Source organism: Paroedura picta, chromosome 14 (assembly GCF_049243985.1).
Source record: "Paroedura picta isolate Pp20150507F chromosome 14, Ppicta_v3.0, whole genome shotgun sequence".
Lineage (NCBI taxonomy): Eukaryota > Metazoa > Chordata > Lepidosauria > Squamata > Gekkonidae > Paroedura > Paroedura picta.
The window spans coordinates 23,707,795-23,728,684 of NC_135382.1; the positions used below are offsets into that span (position 1 = coordinate 23,707,795).

The 20,890-nt window shown below is 44.8% G+C and overlaps 1 protein-coding gene across 2 annotated transcripts in view; it reads right to left on the bottom strand.

Moving 5' to 3' along the window:
* Positions 1–19,539, bottom strand: part of NUP93 (nucleoporin 93) — an 89,783-nt gene extending 70,244 nt beyond the window's left edge. Inside the window, exons 1-3 of one of the 2 annotated variants that reach the window (XM_077309847.1) lie at positions 19,396–19,539; positions 8,055–8,261; positions 7,484–7,601 (exon numbers count right to left, since the gene is read on the bottom strand). In XM_077309847.1, coding sequence (XP_077165962.1) covers positions 7,484–7,601; positions 8,055–8,233 — 297 coding nt within the window. In that variant the 5' untranslated portion in view covers positions 8,234–8,261; positions 19,396–19,539. Of the gene's footprint in view, positions 1–7,483; positions 7,602–8,054; positions 8,262–18,857; positions 19,119–19,395 lie in introns of those variants that run through there. The other variant, XM_077309848.1, reaches the window with a different exon arrangement.
* Between the last annotated feature and the right edge of the window lie 1,351 nt (positions 19,540–20,890).

Here is a 20,890-nt window from a genome sequence, read left to right on the forward strand (position 1 = left end):
TACTTAAAGAGGGCTATCATGTCCCCTCTCAACCTCCTTTTCTCCAGGCTGAACATTCCCAAGTCCCTCAACCTATCTTCATAGGGCTTGGTCCCTTGGCCCCAGATCATCCTGGTCGCTCTCCTCTGTACCCTTTCAATGTTATCTACGTCCTTCTTGAAGTGAGGCCTCCAGAACTGCAAACAGTACTCCAGGTGTGGTCTGACCAGTGCCGTCTACAATGGGACTATGACATCTTGTGATTTTGATGTGATGCCCCTATTGATACAGCCCAAAATGGCATTTGCCTTTTTTACCGCTGCATCACACTGCCTGCTCATGTTTAGCTTACAATCCACAAGTACCCCAAAGGTCTCGTTCACACACAGTGTTACCTAGAAGCGTATCCCCCATCCAGTAGGCATGCTTTTCATTTTTCTGACCCAGATGCAGAACTTTACACTTATCTTTATTAAATTGCATCTTGTTCTCATTTGCCCATTTTTCCATTGTGTTCAGATCTCGTTGAACTCTGTTTCTATGCACCCTTTAGTTGACCAAATTGCTTTACTCACAACACACCCATTCCTTAGCATGAGAGAGAACCAATCTACATCTAGCCAGTGGAAGAAGACATCCCACCTGAGCCAATCTGATATCAAACAACAGCATATTAAGGGCTAAAGTCCACTGACATGGCAACTAGCATTCGACTACCTGGGGAAAGCAACAGAGACGGAGCAAGCTCTCTTACCTACCTCCTCCAAAAATCCTGTTCCCTCTCCATAACTGATGACAAATTACAATTTATTGCTGGAAAGAACTCAATAGGATATGAGCAAAAATAAATGCATGCTGACCATTCAATATTCAAATACAATATTTAAAATATACTTTTTGTTGAACAACTGAAGAGCGGAATGGCTTCCTTATGGATTTAACACAGAGAAATAACCAAAAATATATGGCTCAATATAATGGGAGTTCCCATAATGCCATTAGGCCTGTCTTCCTACAGGCAATTCTGAAGCCAAAGAACCTAAAGCAGAAGGGACTGATGATTTGCTGCATCGCTAAAGCAACCCCAGTAAACATCTCTGTCCCCATTATTACAAATGCATTTCACATTTATGGGATGTGTCACCCTTAATTCCAGGCAGATTAAGTGGGAGCCGCACTGAACAGAGAATGCACAAAATGTAACAAGGCTTACAACACAGAATGAAGTGAAACATTTACTAGAGAAAAAAGCTCTAGGCTTTACAGATTTCAAGCATGCACTCAGGAGATTTTAAGCGCAAAGGCAACACGCTTGTTTGCAAGCAGGCATGCCAGTCTTGTTCTGTTCATTTGAGAACCAGAATCAGTTTCCTGCTGACAGGGTGGTGGTGAGGCCAGGCTCAGTCGTGTGAAACAGCCCAGAGGCATATCGCCATAAAGGAAGGGAGACGTCTTCTCATACAACCGGTATTCGGCCAATTGAGTGCTACACCCATCAGACCCCGTCAAGTCTTTGTACCCATTTTACGATATAGCACAGAAAGGTTCGATTAGGCCATTTTCCCTAATTGACTCTCAGGGCTAAGAAGAGAGAAATAATAATCTTGCTCTCCTATCTATTTTAAATGTACTGCTGGAAAAGAAATTTACCAGAGAGAATAACATGAAGATCCTTGTTGCAGTATTCATTTTACTCCCCTGCCCCCATGCAGCTTCATGGTCATGCATCACTACAACAGAATCCAGAATGGTGTAGACCAGGGGTAGTCAAACTGTGGCCCTCCAGATGTCCATAGACTACAATTCCCATGAATTCCCAATCATCCTCTTGTTCACCATTCGCTGGCAGGGGCTCATGGGAATTGTAGTCCATGGACATCTGGAGGGCCGCAGTTTGACTACCCCTGGTGTAGACACATGAAGGTGCATTACACTGAGTCAAGACACTGGTTCATCAAGATCAGCTTCAACTAGCAGTGGCTCTCCAGAATCCCAGGCAGAGATCTTTCAGAGGGTCTCCTATATGATCTTTTAAAATGGAGGTGCCAGGGGTGTGAATGTGTGTCAAGGACTGAACCAGGGACCTTCTGCACATGAAACAAAGGGTCTTCCACTGACTTCAGCTCTACCCAAACACATGGAATAGGAAGATAGAGTTTTTTCCCCCCTCAAGAACCTTTGCAAATTCCCCTCTTTGTCTCAGATTAGAAGAATATTTGGCAGTCTGTTAACTTCCCACACATTTTGTCTACCCGGTCATTTCTTTTAAGGGTTGTCGTTAAGTCTAAAAGATCTCAGACATCACTGGAAAATGCACATCATCACAAGGGAAGCAGCTTGTAAACGTTACAGGGAATCACAAACAAACAAAAACAAAAATCAAGCAGTTAACACAAGCCCTATGCTTTTGTTGCCATGTCAGGTCTTCAGTGTGATAAACCAGGGATAGTCAACCTGTGGTCCTCCAGATATTAATGGACTACAATTCCCATGAGCCTCTGCCAGCAAATGCTGGCAGGGGCTCATGGGAATTGTAGTCCACGAACATCTGGAGGACCACAAGTTGACTACCCCTGTAATAAACTACAAAAAGTAACGAAGAGAGTCTCCCGTATTGGATCGATTTCCTTTGCTGCACACAAGCCGTTGAGTTCAGTCGAGCTCTCCTGAAGGATGCTTCATCATTGCACTTGTTAACTCAAAGGCCTTTTCTTTTCTTTCTTTTTTTGGCCCGCCAGGCTTGTAAGCAGTCTGACGTTCCTAAGCACTACATCCAACTAAGGACTCATTTTCAGATATGGACAGGCATCCTCGATGGCAGGTTCCCAGCCTCCCCCCTTCCACCTTTTTGCCAACCAGACACTTCAGTTCTTCACAGGGCCCAACATCTATTCGTTCTTTGTACAGTGTGGCAACTGATGCCAAATCCTGCAATGCAGCCTGCTGTCAGCACAAGGCCTCTGCGCCATTTGGTTGCTTTCAGATTCTGTGTATCTTCATTCTGACTCCACCCTACCTCCTTTACCAAGTGATGTTCTATTCTGGTTTTCATTAGGTGGGGAGGGGAATAAGGAGAATCAGAATTACACAATGCTGGAAGAGACAACTGAGGGCCCTCCCTCTTCTCAGGGACTTAAGAAACACACTCCTGACAGGTGCTTATCCAATCTCCTAAAATCTTCCAACAAAGGAGACTCCACCACCCTCCGAGGCAGCATATTCCATCTGCAAACAGCCCTCTGTCAGAAAATGCTTTCTAATATTTAAGTAGAAACTCCTTTCCCGTAATTTGAACCCACTGCTCCTAGTCCTTGTCTCTAAAGCTACAGGAAACAAGTTGGCCTCCTCTTCAACATGTCTACCTATAATATTGCTAAATACTGCTATGGCATCACTCCTTGCCCTCATCTTCTCAAACAACACATACCCAGCTCTCTCAACCTCTCCTCGTAAGGTCTGGATTGCAACCCCACAGCCATCCTAGCTGCCCTTCTCTGAAAAGCAGTACATCCTTCTGCCCCGCCTAATTGATGATAAGATTTCTACTAAACTCATCCTTGCTGATTTCTTTTGGAGGTGAAGAGATCTCCCAAACAAAGTCCGGATGGCAAATTCTCCATTTCCCGTATCTACCCACAAGCTCATTGGGACGGCCAAATGCCTCCAACCCAGACATCAGCACTTAAAGTGACAGGCAATTAGCATTCTGCAGGGTTGGCAGGTATGTAGATGGGGTGGGGGGGGGGCAGAGATTTCCAAGTAAATGAGAGTGTTGACCTGTTGTATCCCTCATGCAAGCAGCATCAGTAAACATCAAGTTCCTTGCTGTTAGAAACCTATTGTATGCCCACGTCATCCTCAGCTCCTAGCTGATCTGAGTGGGAATTACTCTGAAAACAAGTAAAATCTGACAACACCTACAGGAGTAGAAATGCTTACAAGGAACAGGAGGGCTTCTTTAAAAATTAAGTCTTCTTGGCTTTACATTTCCCTCCTTCACTACCAAAACCACAGCAGTTATCAGCAGAACTTTGTAACTTCTAGTCTCCATTCTGGGAACTGGGGATGGGAGTGTTCTCTCTCCAATGACATTTTCAAACACAATCACACAACAACTTAATTGAGGAGATGTCAGGATTGAGCACCTGGCCCTTTCCAAAACAGCCTGTTCCTTCACAGGTATGTCCACTTCACAACTGGAGAAGCAGCATTTGAGTACGTGCTTGTCCATTGCAGAAGCAGATAACAGCAACTTCATAATAGTCTGATCCCATTACAAGAGCCACTGGATGTACTGTATCTCAGGGGTAGTCAACCTGTGGTCCTCCAGATGTCCATGGACTACAATTCCGTTGAGTTCAGTCGAGCTCGCATTTGAGCTCACAGGAGGACCACGGGTTGACCACCCCTGATGTATCTTACTTGGGGTGGGAGGGAACTTCATCTGTAGATCAGCAGATGATCCACAAGAAGACTGAAGATCCAAACAGACTGCTCAATAAAAAATCACATACACATACAAAAAGCAAAGCAAATATCTGGAATATCCCCACCCCACATCAGCCCTAAGTTCAAAAACACACTGATAACTAACTATGACTATCTAAGAAAGAGGTCTTGAGATTTTAATGGAAAGCTCATTGCACTGACAATATCCACGCACTGTACAGAAATGACATGGGCAAGGTCAGAAACTGCTTCTGACCCTATGAATTAATAACTTTTAAATTGTCCTATCACTGACTGCCTTGTTCAGGTTTTGCAAACTAGAACCCATGGCTTTCTTTATTGGGTCAATCCATCTCATGTTGGGCCTTCCTCATTTCCTTCTGCCTATAACTTTTCCTAGCACTGTTGTCTTTCCCAATGAATCTTGTCTTCTCAAGTGTGATAGGGACTACAAAACAATGAGCCTTGTTGAGAAAGCAAATCCTTGCCTCTCACAATATTAGAGTGGAGAGCAGCATGTGCAAGATGGATAAAAGGACATTCCTCTTCATGCGACACTTAGATTATGACATTTTCAACACTGCGTAGTAATGGCTACAAGTTTATCTATTTCAAAAGGATTAAGCAAATTCATCCAGTAGAGGGTCAGAGATATTGTGCTGAGCAGCACAGATCCTGCGTTGAGCAGGGGGTTGGACTAGATGGCCTGTATGGCCCCTTCCAACTCTATGATTCTGTGATTCTGTATTAGTCATTACACCCAAGCACAACTTCCATGTTTGAAGGCAGTATACTTCCAACAAACAAATATCAATACAAAGACCGGAAGTACCAACGCTTTCATGCCATGCTTGCAAACAAACCAGAGGCATCAGGCTATATGTTGGTGGAAATAAAATGCTGTATTACCTAGACAATGTTTTATATTCTCAAAACTGATTTGCAGAGGCCATTGTGCTCCCAAGACACAACACAAGAAAACAAGCCAATCCCACTCAAGTGACAGGAATCTACTACCAGGTTCCTGGCCAATTACCCTAATGGGAGCCATTTCTGGAATGACCCTCTTTTTATATCAGTCATCTAGATTTTATTGCTGCTAAATAATTCACATAATTAACTGAGATGCAATTTGGCACGCCTTTCCCTAGTCAGCATTTAAAAAGTATGGTTTAAAGGGGTTTTTTTAAATAAAAAAAACCATGAAATTCAGGCCAGAAACAACTGGTTAACCAAATAGGGCAAAGTAATTTGGGGCTCCCTAATATCACTGAGCACAGGTATTTATGGCCCTGGCCTTCCTGCTAGAGTACTGTTTGTATGTATTTGTTTACTGTTGTATTTTATCTACAGGAAAGCAGTTTCCAGGGATGTTCTCACTGCAGGCCTGGCCTCCCCTCATTTGAAAGGCTGAAATTCCAACAGATCTGTCTGCAACGCCCACCACAGAGCAACATGAGAAGAAAGGAGACACAGCAGATGCGGAAATGGAATAGGACAGATTGTACTTTGTACCACAACCACACTCAAAATTAATTCCGGGAGATGGCTATGCTGAAAACAAGTTATGTCCGCCAGCTCAAAGTAACCCCCCCCCCCACACACACCCCAAACCCAAGAAGCAGATTTGCGTGAACCTATTCTCAATCTGATGTTCTGTAATTCTGCAACATTTGGGTTTTCCAAGGAAGTACAGATGGGTAAGAAGCAGTTTAAAACAAAAATTCAGAGGCAATTTAAGACTTAAACCATCTATTTCAATACAGGCTTTTTGTGAGTCACTTCCTCAGATATGCAAAAGGAAATCAAACTGGAGATTCTGTTTAAAGGAAAATTACAAAGTGGGGGAGGGAGTTACTAAATCATGATTAGCAGTTGTAAAAAGATAATGGTGATAAAGTTATGCAGGGAGAAGCGACCAGAGAGAGAGGCAGATGGACTGTTATGAGTAGCATAGACCCATGTCCCAAGGGAGGAAAGCGCAGAAGCTGTGTCCCCTGGAAATTGGAGGAGTTGGCAAAAAGCCTTCGCATCATTAGATTATGTAATCCCATTTGACTTCCATAGAATTTCAACAGCCAGTATTCAAAATTACTTTTTCAACTCACTCCTCCACTAGGATGGTCTCTCTCACACACATACTCAGCTTCCTTGTGAACCAAATAATTAACATTATTAAAAGTGGCAGGGACTTCTTTACACCTGAATTTGTTACAAATGTCCTCTCCATTACCGGATGTTATTAAATCAGGGCGAAACAGGTTTTTCCTCCCCATATTTTATCCCTCCCAACATGTTATGTCATGTTGAGATATGTTAGGCTCAAAGACAGCAATCCAAGACCACCTTGTAGGGTCCAGGAGGGGGATCTGAGCCCTCAACCTCCTCAGTCCTAGTTCAACATGCCGCCACATCACATTTTGCCACTACTTACTACAAACAGAACAGACATTTAAACCCTTGAGCAAAAAATCAGGGCCATCCTCACGTGAGTTTTTAAATTATTTATTGACAAGGATGAATCCAGGAGAGATGTGCTTCTTTCAATATTTGCAGGGCAGTTTCAATCCACTGATACCCTAAGAAAGGAAGCCTGGAATGGCATTCCACAAGCAGTATTTGGGCAGTGTTTTCTCTGTGTATGGTGCTCCACCATGCTCAAAGAGGCAGGAAAAGGCTTTCCTTGGTATAGTGGTTAGGAGTGCGGACTTCTAATCTGGCGAGCCAGGTTTGATTTCGCGCTCCCCCACATGCAACCAGCTGGGTGACCTTGGGCTCACCGCAGCACTGATAAAGCTGTTCTGACCGAGCAGTGATATCAGAGTTCTCTCTGCCTCACTTACCTCACAGGGTGTCTGTTGTGGGGAGAGGAAAGGGAAAGCTGTTTTGAGACTCCTTCAGATAGAAAAAAACAGCATATAAGATCCAACTCCTCTTGCTGCTAAAACCCGTTTCAGGGTGAAATTTGGGGTGCGCAGTAATTGTGAGCTGTATAGCAGCTACTGCTGTTTATCTTAACTGTATGTATGTGACCTAGTTACCTATAGCCCCTTACCTGTATATCCGTGTCTTTCACAGGCTCCAGAGGCTCAAAGGTTGTGACAGCACTGAGACTCTCTAGCCGCTGAGAGATGTGGGATATGTCAAGCCCTCTGGACCCAAGAAGAACCGATCTAGGAGGGAGATGAAAAGGAAGGAGGTTACGGAAGCTTTCACACAAGAGGAAGGAGTCCCAGTTTTGGAAAAGGGAAGATGATTGTTGTACACAATATTCCCCCATTTACACATCCTAAAATAACACCTATTTGATTAAAATAACCTGATCAACACATTACTAGCCTTTGAACCTACAGGTATTAATCTTAATCTGATTTACTTTTTAAGTATGGAGAAGTGGTCCAGAAAGTGCTAGCCATGAAGAGATGAGCTGATTTGTTTTTGGAATATCACTTTATTGTTGTTTTGCAGGCAACCCAGACACACGGTAAAGAGCTGAAAAACGTTTATCATGTGTTTGGAAGTTTGCCTGGGATTATCTCAACTCCTCATGCCCTATGGGGAATCAGTAATGATACTTTCTTTTGTCTAAAGGTGGTCTGAAAACGTCAAACATCCTGGGCACTCACGCTTTGACATCTGCAGTCTCCTGTGAGGTGCGTGTGAGAGTCCGTGAGCGCAGACGCTCTCCTGCCTGTTGGATCTCCTGGAGGTTACGTTCGACATGGGGGAGCTCAGCAATGCCCTCTGTCTCGGCTGCAAGTTGCTCTGCCTGCTGCAGAAGCTCACCAAAGCCTTCAACATCCATTTGCGGGGCAGGTCACGGCACAGGAAACCTAAGGGAAGGTAAGCAGAAAGGAGGGGGGAGGATGGAAGTTGTAATAAAGACCACCAACTGCAAAAACAGGTTGACAGTTAGACCCCTGCTTAATACTCGTGAATGAATCAAGATTTGAGTCCAGCAGAATCTTAAAGGCCAACAATGTGATGCCCATAGTTAGGAATTCAAAACACCTCGTGCTGCTTATTAAAATTACATTAAACTGAAAAGAAGCTATTTTTTTCCTTTCTCTTTAAGAGAGGGAAAGCTGGGAATTGTAGGAGAACACAACTTCCCCCAGTGACCTGAACATGAATGACCATATAGCCTTGACCTTGAGTTAGTTGCCAGGGTAGGGACTATTTCTTTGCTGAACCACTAAATTCCTGGTTGCCCTTTGTACATTAGACTAGCTTGTGCTCTGGCAGCCCACTCGATTACTCTCTTCCAACTAGATGAGACCATCTGAAATAGAAACAGCATTGGAAGAATCCTTGGTGAGATGTGAGTCTATGTATTGGAATACCCAATAAATGTTTTTACATTTGTTCTCATCTGGAGTTAGACCACTCTTTCACTCCTAAGAGGGCTTCTGTGTTTGCAAGGTGGCAAAACAAGATTTCCCAAGGTATATAAGCTTGCAAGAATCAACACTTCCTTCGTTGGGTACCTTGATGCAGGAAAACAAAGTTGGGCTTGTGAACTTGCAAATCTTTGGCTTTGTATCGCCATGGCTACCGCCATTTCGATCTCTGATTTGTTTGCATTTTCAAGTAGGTAGCCAAGTTGGCTTGGAGGAGAAGAGCAAGATTTGAGTCCAGTAAAGGCCAACAAGAATTCCCGGGTACAAGTTTTTGTCAGGTGACTAAGGGAGGTTGGACTCTCAAAGGCTTATATCCTGGAAATCTTGTTGGTCTCTAGGATTCTGCTGGATCCAACGTCTTGTTGTTCTACAGCAGAACGACACAGCTGCCCTGAAACGCTGTTCCCACACTGAGATTCCTCCTAATGGCAAATTACTTAACATCCTTAAAACCAGGCACCTATAAGCCTGCATTTTCGCAGTGCCAGCCTGGCTTTGCTGTCTTGCTTAATTGGTCCGTGGAAGTTTATTTCTCTTGTTAAGGTCTGAATACCGGAGCCATAGATAAGTTCCTAAAGCCAAGGCAGCTGAGCCAGTATACACAGCACTGTCAGCTACAAAGGAGTAATACTTCAGACTAATCGTGGGTAGAGAGGGATATAAATGAATGCAGCCTGCTCCCAAAGGTCTGTCGCCCTCTGACATGAGCAAGAAACAGAATCCACAATAGGCAGGAGAGAGATTCAAATGGCCTTGGTCACCAATATGCTCAACCCCCACCCCAGCAGTGTTTCCTTTCTACCCTCCCACTGGTGAGAAACCACATAGCGATGTATACAGGGGAAAGTACAACATGACCCTTGGAGAGCTTGGACTGGATCCAGAGTAAGTTTCCCCCTGAGGGAAGTGCCTTCTGTCAGCAGAAGCAAACCTGCCAGTCTCTGCCCTGCTGCAGCCTGCTTGGTCTCCCAAAACGCTGCTCCCAGGGGACAAGGGAATGGCAGGAGGGGCAAATTGATGGTCTGCAGGAAGAAACTGGAACTGGCAGACATTAGTCCTTCCATTAGTGGAAAATCTAGTCTGGATATAGCCCACAATCAATGGGTGGGGAGCATTCTGACAATTCGTGGTCTCGCCCTCAGTGACAATGATCTTCTAGGTCAGTGGTCCCCAACCCCGGGTCCGGGGATCAGTACCGATCTGTGGATCAGTCGGTAACGGGCTGTGGCTCCTCCTCGTCCTCCTCCCCGGCTGCTGCATCGGGGGCTGCCCTGCCACTCTGCCGCCGGCTCACCTTTGGTGCTCTCCAGCGGCCGCCATGGCTGGGGCTCCCCCTTGGCGTGGCACTGCACAGCTGCTGCTGGCAGCACCCCCCAGCGGGAAAGCAAGTAGAGCAGGGGCTCAGGCGGCAGCGACGTCCCTCGGCAAAAGGACTACCCCCCCCCTCCCCGGGCCTCAGTAAAATTGTCAAGCGTTGACCAGTCCCTGGTGATAAAAAGGTTGGGGACCACTGTTCTAGGTGACTGGGGAGGGTTGTTGCAGTGTGCATGCTGAACTCCTTCCCCACCCTGAAGGATCCTCTGCATATACATGCTCTCTCTTAACGCTCAGCCCACCAAGCAGGAAGATAGGAATACTGCTAGGTACAAAAATATATAGCCCAACAGCAAAGCCTGAATCCATGCGGATGCCAAGCTGCAAACTCTCAGACTGACTCCAGACAACGGACCTCACATGAATATCCTGCTTGCACACATGCGCACACACATACATCATAAGCTATGATGCTTTGTTAGCATAAATGGCAACCAGATTTCGATAAGCCAATAAACAGTGCAGGGAGTGGATGTGGAAGACATGGGAGGGGGGGTGCCACGGAGAAGACAATTTCATGCCCTGCAATGCAGTACAGGATGCCGTCTCAATATCTCCTTACAAGCTGCACGCCCCCCAGCAGAGAATGACTGTGCACTGCTTGCCAGAACAGCCTCTGCCAGCTGACAATGACCGGAGCAGCCACCCTCCCTCCCGCCCAGCTGAAGCCACTACTGCCGGTTCCCAGAAGGAGCGGCAGTGTGCCTGGTGCCGGCTGCCAGAACAGCACAGGATCTGCTTTGATTGGGTTCACTTCTCTTTTTAATTCATTTGCAGGAAAGACAGCAGCATAAGCACCGGAAAACTTCCCAGACAGCAATGAAGTCGATGAGCATGTCCAAAGGAGAGGCACGTTCCATGGGCAGCGCCCGACAACCGTAAGCCCTTCCAAGAACGCATTATGGGGAAGTGGCAGTAAATCAGCCAAAACACACAAATCTTGGCTCATGCTGGAATGATCGGATCTGCACCCTTTGCAAGAAGTCGTGAGAACGTTAGCAGAGCCGGAACACTTACTCACTACTGACAAACACTACTGAGAACAGAAAAATTCAACACCACAGTGATCTTCAAGTAACTCATAAATCTCTGCTCTGTGTGTGTTAAGCAGCAGACTTACTGCTGAAAACAATGACAAGCTTGTCCTGCATATCTTCAGATAAAATAGTCAAAGCCTTAGAGTCTTAATACAAGTTTTCCCTTGTCCTCTAATTAAGGTTTCTTTTTAAAACACAAAAACTGCTGGCCGGGGTGGAGGGTCAACAGAATGATGCTGGACCTTGTCATGGTTTCATACACATGATCTCCTTCAGAGTTCCTAAAGGCACCTTCTCCTTTCATGTCTGAATTCAAAATTATATGCAGTGCCTAGAATGTATAAAACTAAAAGATGTGTGTATTTTTTAATGTATGCCAAATAAACAATGTGTAAAACTATAAAGAAGTTAATGTCAATGGTCAGTTTCAAACAAGATCCACTTCTCTTAATTTTAATTGCCTTTTGAGATTTTGATTTTGCAAGCACTTTGGGTACTTCAGGAATGAAAAGAAGGTCAACAAAATTGCCCTGAAGAAATTAGATGTAGCATAACCATTTAAACTTTTTGTATGGAAGAACAAAATTCGAGCCCAGTAGTACCTTAAAGATCAATCAAATTTTCCACGGTATAATCTTTTCTAAATGAAAGCTCACTTCGTCAAGTACAATGGAAGGCTACAACTCACAAAAATACCTGAGTTTTGACTCATGAAAGCTTATACCCTGGAAAATTTGGTTGGTCTTTATTATGCTAATGGCCTCAAATTTTGATGTAATACTACAGTCTAACATGCTACCAGGGATGGGCAGGAACCTTAAAAGGCCTGTTTGGTTCAGACACACAACAAAGCTAAGTTCAGAAAAGGCACCCCTCAAGGAATATCTCTTGCTCCTTCCTGACCTCTCCCTACTGAAGCAAGGCACTTTCTTTGAGCAGAGGGGTCACAGCAGATCTCCCGGCTCTAAGCTAAAAGTAGGGACACTCAGTTGTCCCAGAGTTCAAGGAAAGACAACCCCTTTAAGGACTCTTTTCTGCAACCACTTCTTCAGGGTCCTGAAAACCCAGAAAGCTGTATCACATGCAGCAGGGGTTGGTGGCACAACTGGACAGAAGCATGAGGGCCCATGAGTCTGATCATTATAGCACAGCGTGTGGCCAGTACTCTTGCTTCCCTCTCCCATATGGTACTGCTGCCGGCTTTCCAGTCTGGCAGAGGAAGTCATCAGTGGAAGGTGCACATGCCTTGTAATGCACTAGGAGTCACAGCTTCTCATAGCTGGGACTTAACAATATGAATGATCACCACTGGCAAAAAGTCTACTGTGGCTCTGTCCCTCTGAGGCTCATGGGCCTCAGATAGCCTTCCCTTCTTCTCCAGCCTTCAAAATCTGTTGCCACTGGCTGGCTATCTTTAGCTACCCTTAAAGGGAGTCAAGCAGGATTTCCCCTCCTTACTCTTGTTTCAAGACAGCCTGCTATGACCAAGTTGAGGAACCACTGTTCAAAAATATGCCATGGCAATCTATGGTGGCTGGTCATGAAGAAAAGCATGATTTCCCTTTGCATCCAGTGTCAGCTGAAGCCAAAACTTCAGCAACAACAATCTTAACGCAATGCTCTCTGCACATACAGTGACAGGCAGCACACACTATATTTACTTTAAAAGAAGACAATGATAAAATGATAAAAATTCCTGTGCTCAAAAAGAAAAACAAATTGGTACCGGACATAACTGCAACTTGCAAGCAAATTCAAGACGACTCTCCCCTTGCTTTTTTGATGGCACACCCAGAAGAAGAAAAAAACTCACCTTGCTCTTACATCTGAGTAAATGCAATACACAGAACAGCAGGTATTTTCATCAAAATGCCACAAAGGCTTAGCATCAAACAGGTTTTAGACAAACCTCTTGTTTGTCTCTTGAAAGCTTAAATCTTTAGGCACTTGTCAGAGAATCTCTTAACATTTCACCCATACAGCCAGAGCTTAAAATGGGAGGTGGGAAATCGTGTTGGAATGCTTTAAATTCACAACAGGGTATTGCAAAATGCTACAGGAACAAATGAGAGCTAGAGGAGACAGATGTGTCTTGCTTGAAAGCCACTAATTTAAACAAGCAGCTGTAGTTGATCCTGGTGGGGTGTGTAAAGAAAGGTCTACTCAATTGAATATGTTTCAACATTAAAACAATCTAGATGCATGCCATTTAAATCCAGCATTATTGTCTCCAGCAGCAACCAATGCAAAACGACTCAGAGTGATACAGGGGGGGGGGGGGGCGCTGGCGTTATTCTAACACACGCCCGCTATAGCCAGACTGTTTAGGATTCAGACGGTTTTCATTCATCTATCATAGCTCGAGCCCTGCAATGCAGGTCCACCTGAGGAAAAGCTACATTGCCGGAGGTCAATGCCTGTTTGCAATGCAAGCAATAGTGACTAGTAAAGAAATGTCCTTGTGTAGTTTAAATGCACACTCTTACCCACAGACAGCTCAAGTAACAGCGTATAGCAGTCTCTGTGAGGATAGCTCCTTAAAGCCATACTTGATGCTCTAATGCAATGCTTCTCAGTGCAAAAATCTTTGTATACTATAATGGTTGCATTCTTCACACCAGTGTGCTCTTAGGACCATATTTGGAAAAACATTACTTCAAGACCAAGAGAAGCCAAGCATGCCCGTATCTTTAAAAGTGTGCTAAAAGCATTCCAATTAGTAGTGCAAGCCAGCACTTGGTATCAACCTTTCACACACGCACACCCCTGGAGTGCTGAAGCGCCACATACACACACACACAAAAGATAATTTCTTTCAGTTAACCACTGCAGAAATTCACAGAACTAATATCTGTTTTGTGCAAAATGTCTTTACATTTTGCTGTGTCAATACACAGAAAAAGGAATGATTGCTTTAGCACACGAGCAGCACAGACATGAACGAGTTAAAGACAAGGGTTAAAACGGCTTTAGATAATCCCACATGAAAGCAATATGTGCAGTTTCATAGGGCATGGTGAGAGGTCACAGCAGCAAAACCCAAAATCTGATGCACAAGCCAGGAATAAACCATGGATTTTCCCATTTGGCCATTCCATTGGAGTGGGTGAGGGAGCCCACCCCTAATTGGCTTTTGAGAAATCTATTCCCCTACTGCAAAGATGACTGCAGCCTTATTCTGTCAGGAAAGGATGTGCTGCCATTTTGCTCATTTACAAAAAGCTCAGGAATGGTACCTTGTTCTAGGATGTCAAAAGATTAACAAAGAAATGATTGCCATTTATAATCAGACACTGGACAATTCCTAGAAAATAAACTTAACAGTGCAGGGGAACAAGCCAACTGCTACAAAGAAAAACACCAAGAGTGCATAGCAGGGATACAGGCCATCCTGACAGGCATCAGGGAACAGGAAATCATTACAAACCTTCACCATATGAGAAGAACAAACAGCGCCTGATAGAAGTAACAGGCCGCCCCGGAAGATGTCATGAAATTAATGCATTTTTATGAGTATCTCTTGCTAAGAGAACCATCCAGCCCTCACTTGTCTGACACTGACCTCAATTCCTGTTACACAAAAATATTCTACAAAATAGGTATCAGCCACATATTATGCATCCCTCCCAGCCCAAGGCCCTTGTGGAAGTTCACAAGTCTCTTCACACCCAAAACTTGAAATGTCCCTCTTGTCCAGCAGCAGCACCAAAAGGTTTTAAAAGAGGGGTGTTTAATGGGAGTTAAGACTGATTCCTGGAGAAGTGGTTCATCAGTGACTACTAGCTGTGGCGCCTAAAGGGAATATTCGTATTCAGTAGCAGCAAACCTCTGAATCCCATGGCCAGGAGGCAGCATTGGGGAAGACCATAGCCTCTGTGCCTTGTTTGCATGACTCTCCGGGGTAACTGCTTGGCCACTCTGTGAAACAGGATGCTGACTTAGATGGACCTCTGGTCAGATACACCAAGCTCTCCTTATGATCTTAACTGTCACCGGAACCCACCAAAAAAAGAAGCTGAAGAAGCTGCTAGGCTTGATGGAGAACAGAACTGAATGACCCTCCTCTTCGGTTCTGCAAGATCACTTAGTACTGTCACAGTAGAGGCAATACCTGAACCCAGAGGGTACAAGCTCCACAGCTTCATTGCTAAGTCACTCTGCTCAGCTAGTTCTGAAGAACTGCGGTTAGGGAGTTGCACACTATAACTCGGTTGGTTGGTGAATGTTACAGTCTAAAGTAATTTAAGTTCTGTTTAGCTGCTCCCGGTATGTTTTGCATTACTAAAATGCAAGCATTTAAGAGCCTCTTGTGGCGCAGAATGGTAAGGCAGCAGACATGCAGTCTGAAAGCTTTGCCCATGAGGCTGGGAGTTCGATCCCAGCAGCCGGCTCAAGGTTGACTCAGCCTTCCATCCTTCCAAGGTCGGTAAAATGAGTACCCAGTTTGTTGGGGGGTAAACGGTAATGACTGGGGAAGGCACTGGCAAACCACCCCGTATTGAGTCTGCCATGAAAACGCTAGAGGGCGTCACCCCAAGGGTCAGACAAGACCCAGTGCTTGCACAGGGGATACCTTTACCTTTAAGCATTTACGTAACATCCTACTGCCTGAGGAATAAACCTGTGTTACAAAATAACCTGAATACTTCTGAATCATTCTATCAGGGACTACTATGGCCTGGGTCATACATACCCAAGGGCAGCCAGTCCTCTGGAAACTCAAGGCAATTGCCCAGGACACCAGAAAGTGGGAACATCAGAAGTGGGCAGCCCCATGGTGCCATCTTCAGCCTGGGTTACCAAAGTAGCTGGCTTGAGGCATGCCCAGGTTGGCTTGTGGAGGTTAAGACCTGCTGGTTTAGGGACATCCCCACCACCAAGTGCGCACACACACTTGAGACTGAGCTACAAACCCAAGGCTTATTTTATCACAAATTCAAATATAAAAAATATCCTCAATCTCATCTGCAGTTATGCAAATACCCACCTACTTTACAGTCCATATATGAACAAGAAGACAAAAGCTATATTTGGGTTGTGAAAACATAAAAGATACAGACTTCAAACACTGGCAGTTGGGAGTCTCAAAGCTTTGAAAAAATGCTTACATGAATTAACTTTACATAGGGTTAAAAAAAGCATCTCTGATAAATTTAATTATAAATACAAGACAAGCACAAGGCATGAGCCATTTTTAACAGCGGTAAAAAATGTACACTGAAAACTATAAATGCGACACCTGAAGACAAGGAATATTTGATGAATATTCAGCATATGTAGCAGGTAAAGTTAGTTTATACCGAATAGGCTGTTCAAGAATCAAGTATTGATTATTTGACAAATTCTCTGTAATAATGGTCAAGACCAACATTATATTGTGATAGTCAATGTTTTATTCATTTAAAACACTTCTTAGCTTCCCTTCGACTTTCTGGAACTTACAATTTAAATAAAACAACTATTATCAAATCACCTACAAGACCACGAGTGCCACTAAATAAAAACTAAATTAGTTAAATACAGTCTTTAAAACAACTGTCTACAACTGATTTCTGAAAACTGAAAGTGAGGGGGAAGGAGCCTAAGGAAGTTGTTTTGTAACTGTGGGGCTGCCACCGACAAGGCCATCTCTCATGGACCACCGGACAAGTTCCAGGCAGGAACATACAGGAGAAGATGGTCCTTCAGAAATTTGCCAGCTATGTAGGTCTTTAACAGACAAAACCAACACCCTGAATTGGGCTTGGGAGCAGATTGGTAGCCAATGTAATTGCTGTAGTATCAGCGTAACATGCTCCCAATAGCTGGCCCTGGCCAGCTGTGCAGCAGCAGCAGCATTCTACACTAGCTGCAGCTTCCAAACACTCTTCAAGGGTAGCCCCAAGTATAGCACGTTGCAATAGTCCAGTCTAGATGTAATTAAAGCATGGATTACTGTGGCTAGATCTGACTGAATCAGGAATGGGCTCAGCTGATGCACCGATCAAAGTTAAGCAAAAGCACCAAGTCATAGTAGCTATCTGGGTTTTTTAAGGTGATTGTTGCATTAAGCAGCACACCTAGGCTGCAAACCTGGCTTTTCAAGGGGAGCTGTAACCGTATCCAAGACTGGAAAGCTCTCAGGTCCCTGGCCTGCCTTTCTACTAATCCAGGGAATCTGCCTCGTCAGGATTAAATGCATGCCATGGTGTTTGATTACAATATGCACTGTGTAAAAAAATTAATTTGATATTATTATTTATTAATGTAGTGTATTTTTGTTCTTATTTTTTTCTTTTTAAATAAAATTATCTGCTTATACGATAGGATTAAACCACTGCAGGTCTTTAGGTTATATACTCTTATGCCATATATTATTCTTTCTACTTCATGGATTTCAAAGAATGAATGCAAAAGGAAAGAATTTATCAAAAACATTTCTGTGCTGTCTTTCTACCTGAATAGGTAGAAACATTTCAAAATATTTCACATTGAAACTTTTTTAAAAGTCTATAAAATAATCCAATAAAAACATATGAATACACACAATGCCAAAGTCAGGGAGGACGACCAAAGAGAGTTACTGGGAGTATAATAGACAAAATTAAGAAGTATTCAACCACTGGCTGAAGACAACAGATAGACAAATCGCCCTGTACCAAAATTTTGGCACCACAACATAAGCCCTGTTCTCTGGTCGCTGGACAAGAATTGTGCATGACACTCTGAGCTCCACAAAATAAAGGGAGGTTAATTTTTAAAGATATATAAAAACATACTTTAGTATACAACATCCATTGATCTTTACTGCCCTACACTTCCTCCAAGGAGTGCAGTGAAGCATACATGATTTCCTGCTCATTTTGATCCCCACATCTATCCTGTGAGGTACACTGAGCTGAAACAGTGTGACTGGTCAAAGGTTACTGAGCAAGCTTCATGAGAAAGATGGGAAATTGCCTCTAGGTCTTCTAGTGTAACAGCCCAGTATGATGCAGTAACTAGAGCATCAGACTAGGATCTGAAAGAGCCAGGTTCAAACCCCCACTCTACCATGAAGCCTACTAGAAGACCCTGGGCCAGTCATTCCTTCTCAGCCCAACCAACCACATACACTGTTTATAAAAATAAAAGAAGAAGAGTTGGCTCTTATATGCCACTTTTCTCTACCTGAAGGAGTCTCAAAATGGCTTACCTTTCCTCTCCCCACAACAGACATCCTGTGAGGGAGGAGAGGCTGAGAGAGCCCCGATATTACTGCTCAGATAGAAGAGCTTTATCAGTGCTGTGGCAAGCCCAAGGTCACCCAGCTGGCTGCATATGGAGGAGCACAGAATCAAACTGGGCTTGCCAGATTAGAAGTTGGCACTCCTAACACAACACCAAGCTGGCTTGGTGAAAGAAAAGGGAAGAATTCCACCAAGACTTGACCCTCATTGTGTGACACTGGGCCAGTCATTTTCTCTCTCACTGTGTGTCACAAGGAACCTTGGGAGACCAACCTGCCATATTCCAACGTATCATTTTTTATTGGGGACATAGTCAGGCTGAATCCTGAATGGTTGTCAGCACTGGAGTGGACACTGCCATTTATAAAACAAACTATAATGCTGGGTTCCAAAAATAATGCTCCCATTACTGCCTGTCACCCCTCCATAGTGCTAGGACCTCTTGACAGAACACTCCTCAACAGGCGTTCTCAGAACCCACTTCAATGGGGCTTAGTTCCAGGTTAGTTCCAGGACTTAGTTCTTAGACTGGCTCTCCATGCTTGGCTCTCTGGCTCACAAAAGTCCTGGAGATGGGGGAGGGGGGTTGATGTCTGGGGAGAGCAGAGCTTGAAGGTGTCAGTTCCAGGGGGCCCTCCTCCAAAACTGGCACTTCCTCCGGGGAAGCGGATCTGCAGTCTGGAGAGCAGCTATAATTCTGGGAGACCTGCGAGCCCACATTTTTGAAGCCCGGTTTCAGTTCTCCGGGGCAGCTCTTAAGTTCCATTCAGCCACAATCCAACGGGCACCACTTCCTTATTTGGAGTTAACGTCTGGTGGGGGACGGGGGAGGGGACCCAGGAGACCCAACGGAAATCGGCGTGCACGAGCCGCTCTCCTCTCCCTCGGGGCGGAGGGGAAGGACCAGGGAGAGGGACGAGGCGCCACGGAGGCTCGCGCGCCGCTTACCTGGCTCTGTCCGCCTCGTTCCTCGCCTGTGAAGCCCTCACGTCAACGGCGCGCCGATGCCCCGCCGCGCGCTGTGATTGGAGGAGAGGCCGGTTTCTCCCAGGAGCCCCTGCGGCCGCGCGACAAGGCTCGGACTCCGGCCACACCCCCTTTCCCCTGGCTTGAGAGTCTGAACAGAACACAGGGGTGGCCGAGGTGTGGCTCTCCAGATGTCAGAGGACTACAATCCCCATGAGCCCCTGCCAGCATGTGCTGTCAGGGGCTCGTGGGAATTGTAGTCCATGGACATCTGGAGAGCTACAGTCTAGCCCTCCCAGGTTTTAGTCAAGGTGTGAGCTTTTGTGTGCAGGCACACTTCCTCAGTTACATGGAAATCACTAAATTACAGATCTAAAGAGAGAGTAAATTAGCGATCTTAAAGGTGCCTTGGGTCTCAGGCTTTATTCTGCCGTTTCAGACCAACACAGCCACCCACCTGAACAGAAAAGAGAAGTTAAGTCAGCTGGATTTCCTCTTCCAGGAAGGGGTGTGTGGATGTTTAGATTCAGACAGGTAGCTCTGCTGGTCTGAAGTAGCTTTCTAAATTTGTATTTCTCTCCTGATTAAATTTTAAATTGCCATAATTACATTTCACTCTTCTTCCTGCATTTCGTGGCTTCTTGACCTGCTGTTTTCATACCCGGGGAAATGTGCAGAGTGAATGCTGTCCTTGTATTCTTAGTGCCTTCTAGAACCTGTGTTAATTAATGGTTAGAGTGTCTGACCAGGATCTTGGAGACCCAGGTTCTAATCCCCTGTCTAATATGAAAACTGGCTTGGGTGACCATGGGCCAACAGTCATTTTCTCTCAGCCTAACCTACCTCACAGGGTTGCTGTGAGGATTCAATGGAAAAGTGTTGTTTGGGTATCCACTGGGGAGAAAGGTGGAGTGCAAATGAAATAATGTTTATATTGGAATAAAAGTTGGAGGCTTCACACCTTTACATTTTTGGAATTCATAAAAACATACCATACTTTACTGTTATTATTGCACAATGACTCTTACACACCAGCTGCTGTGACAGACTAATACGGCCAGCCAGCTGGATACATCTGCATGACAGTCCATACAAAGGGTTTCCAACAGTGCCACTGCATGAAGAGTTAAAGCCTAAACTTGAAAAGGTGCAGCTCTGCTTAGAATGGCACTGCACATATTCACCACACTGCACAAAATTGCATGAGATGGCATAGTCCTGCTGTATAATGCATTCATCAGACCACACCTGGAGTCCTGTGGGCAGTTCTGGAAGCCACACTTCAAAAAGGACAAAATGGAGAGGGTACAGAAAAGAGTGACAAGGATGATCCGGGGGCTGGGGACCAAGCCCTATAAGGAAAAGCTGAGGGACTTGAGAACATTCAGCCTGGAGGAGAGGAGGTTGAAGGGGGACAGGATGGCTCCCTTTAAGTATACAGAAGCTTGTGACTTGAAGGAGGGCAGGGAGCAGTTCT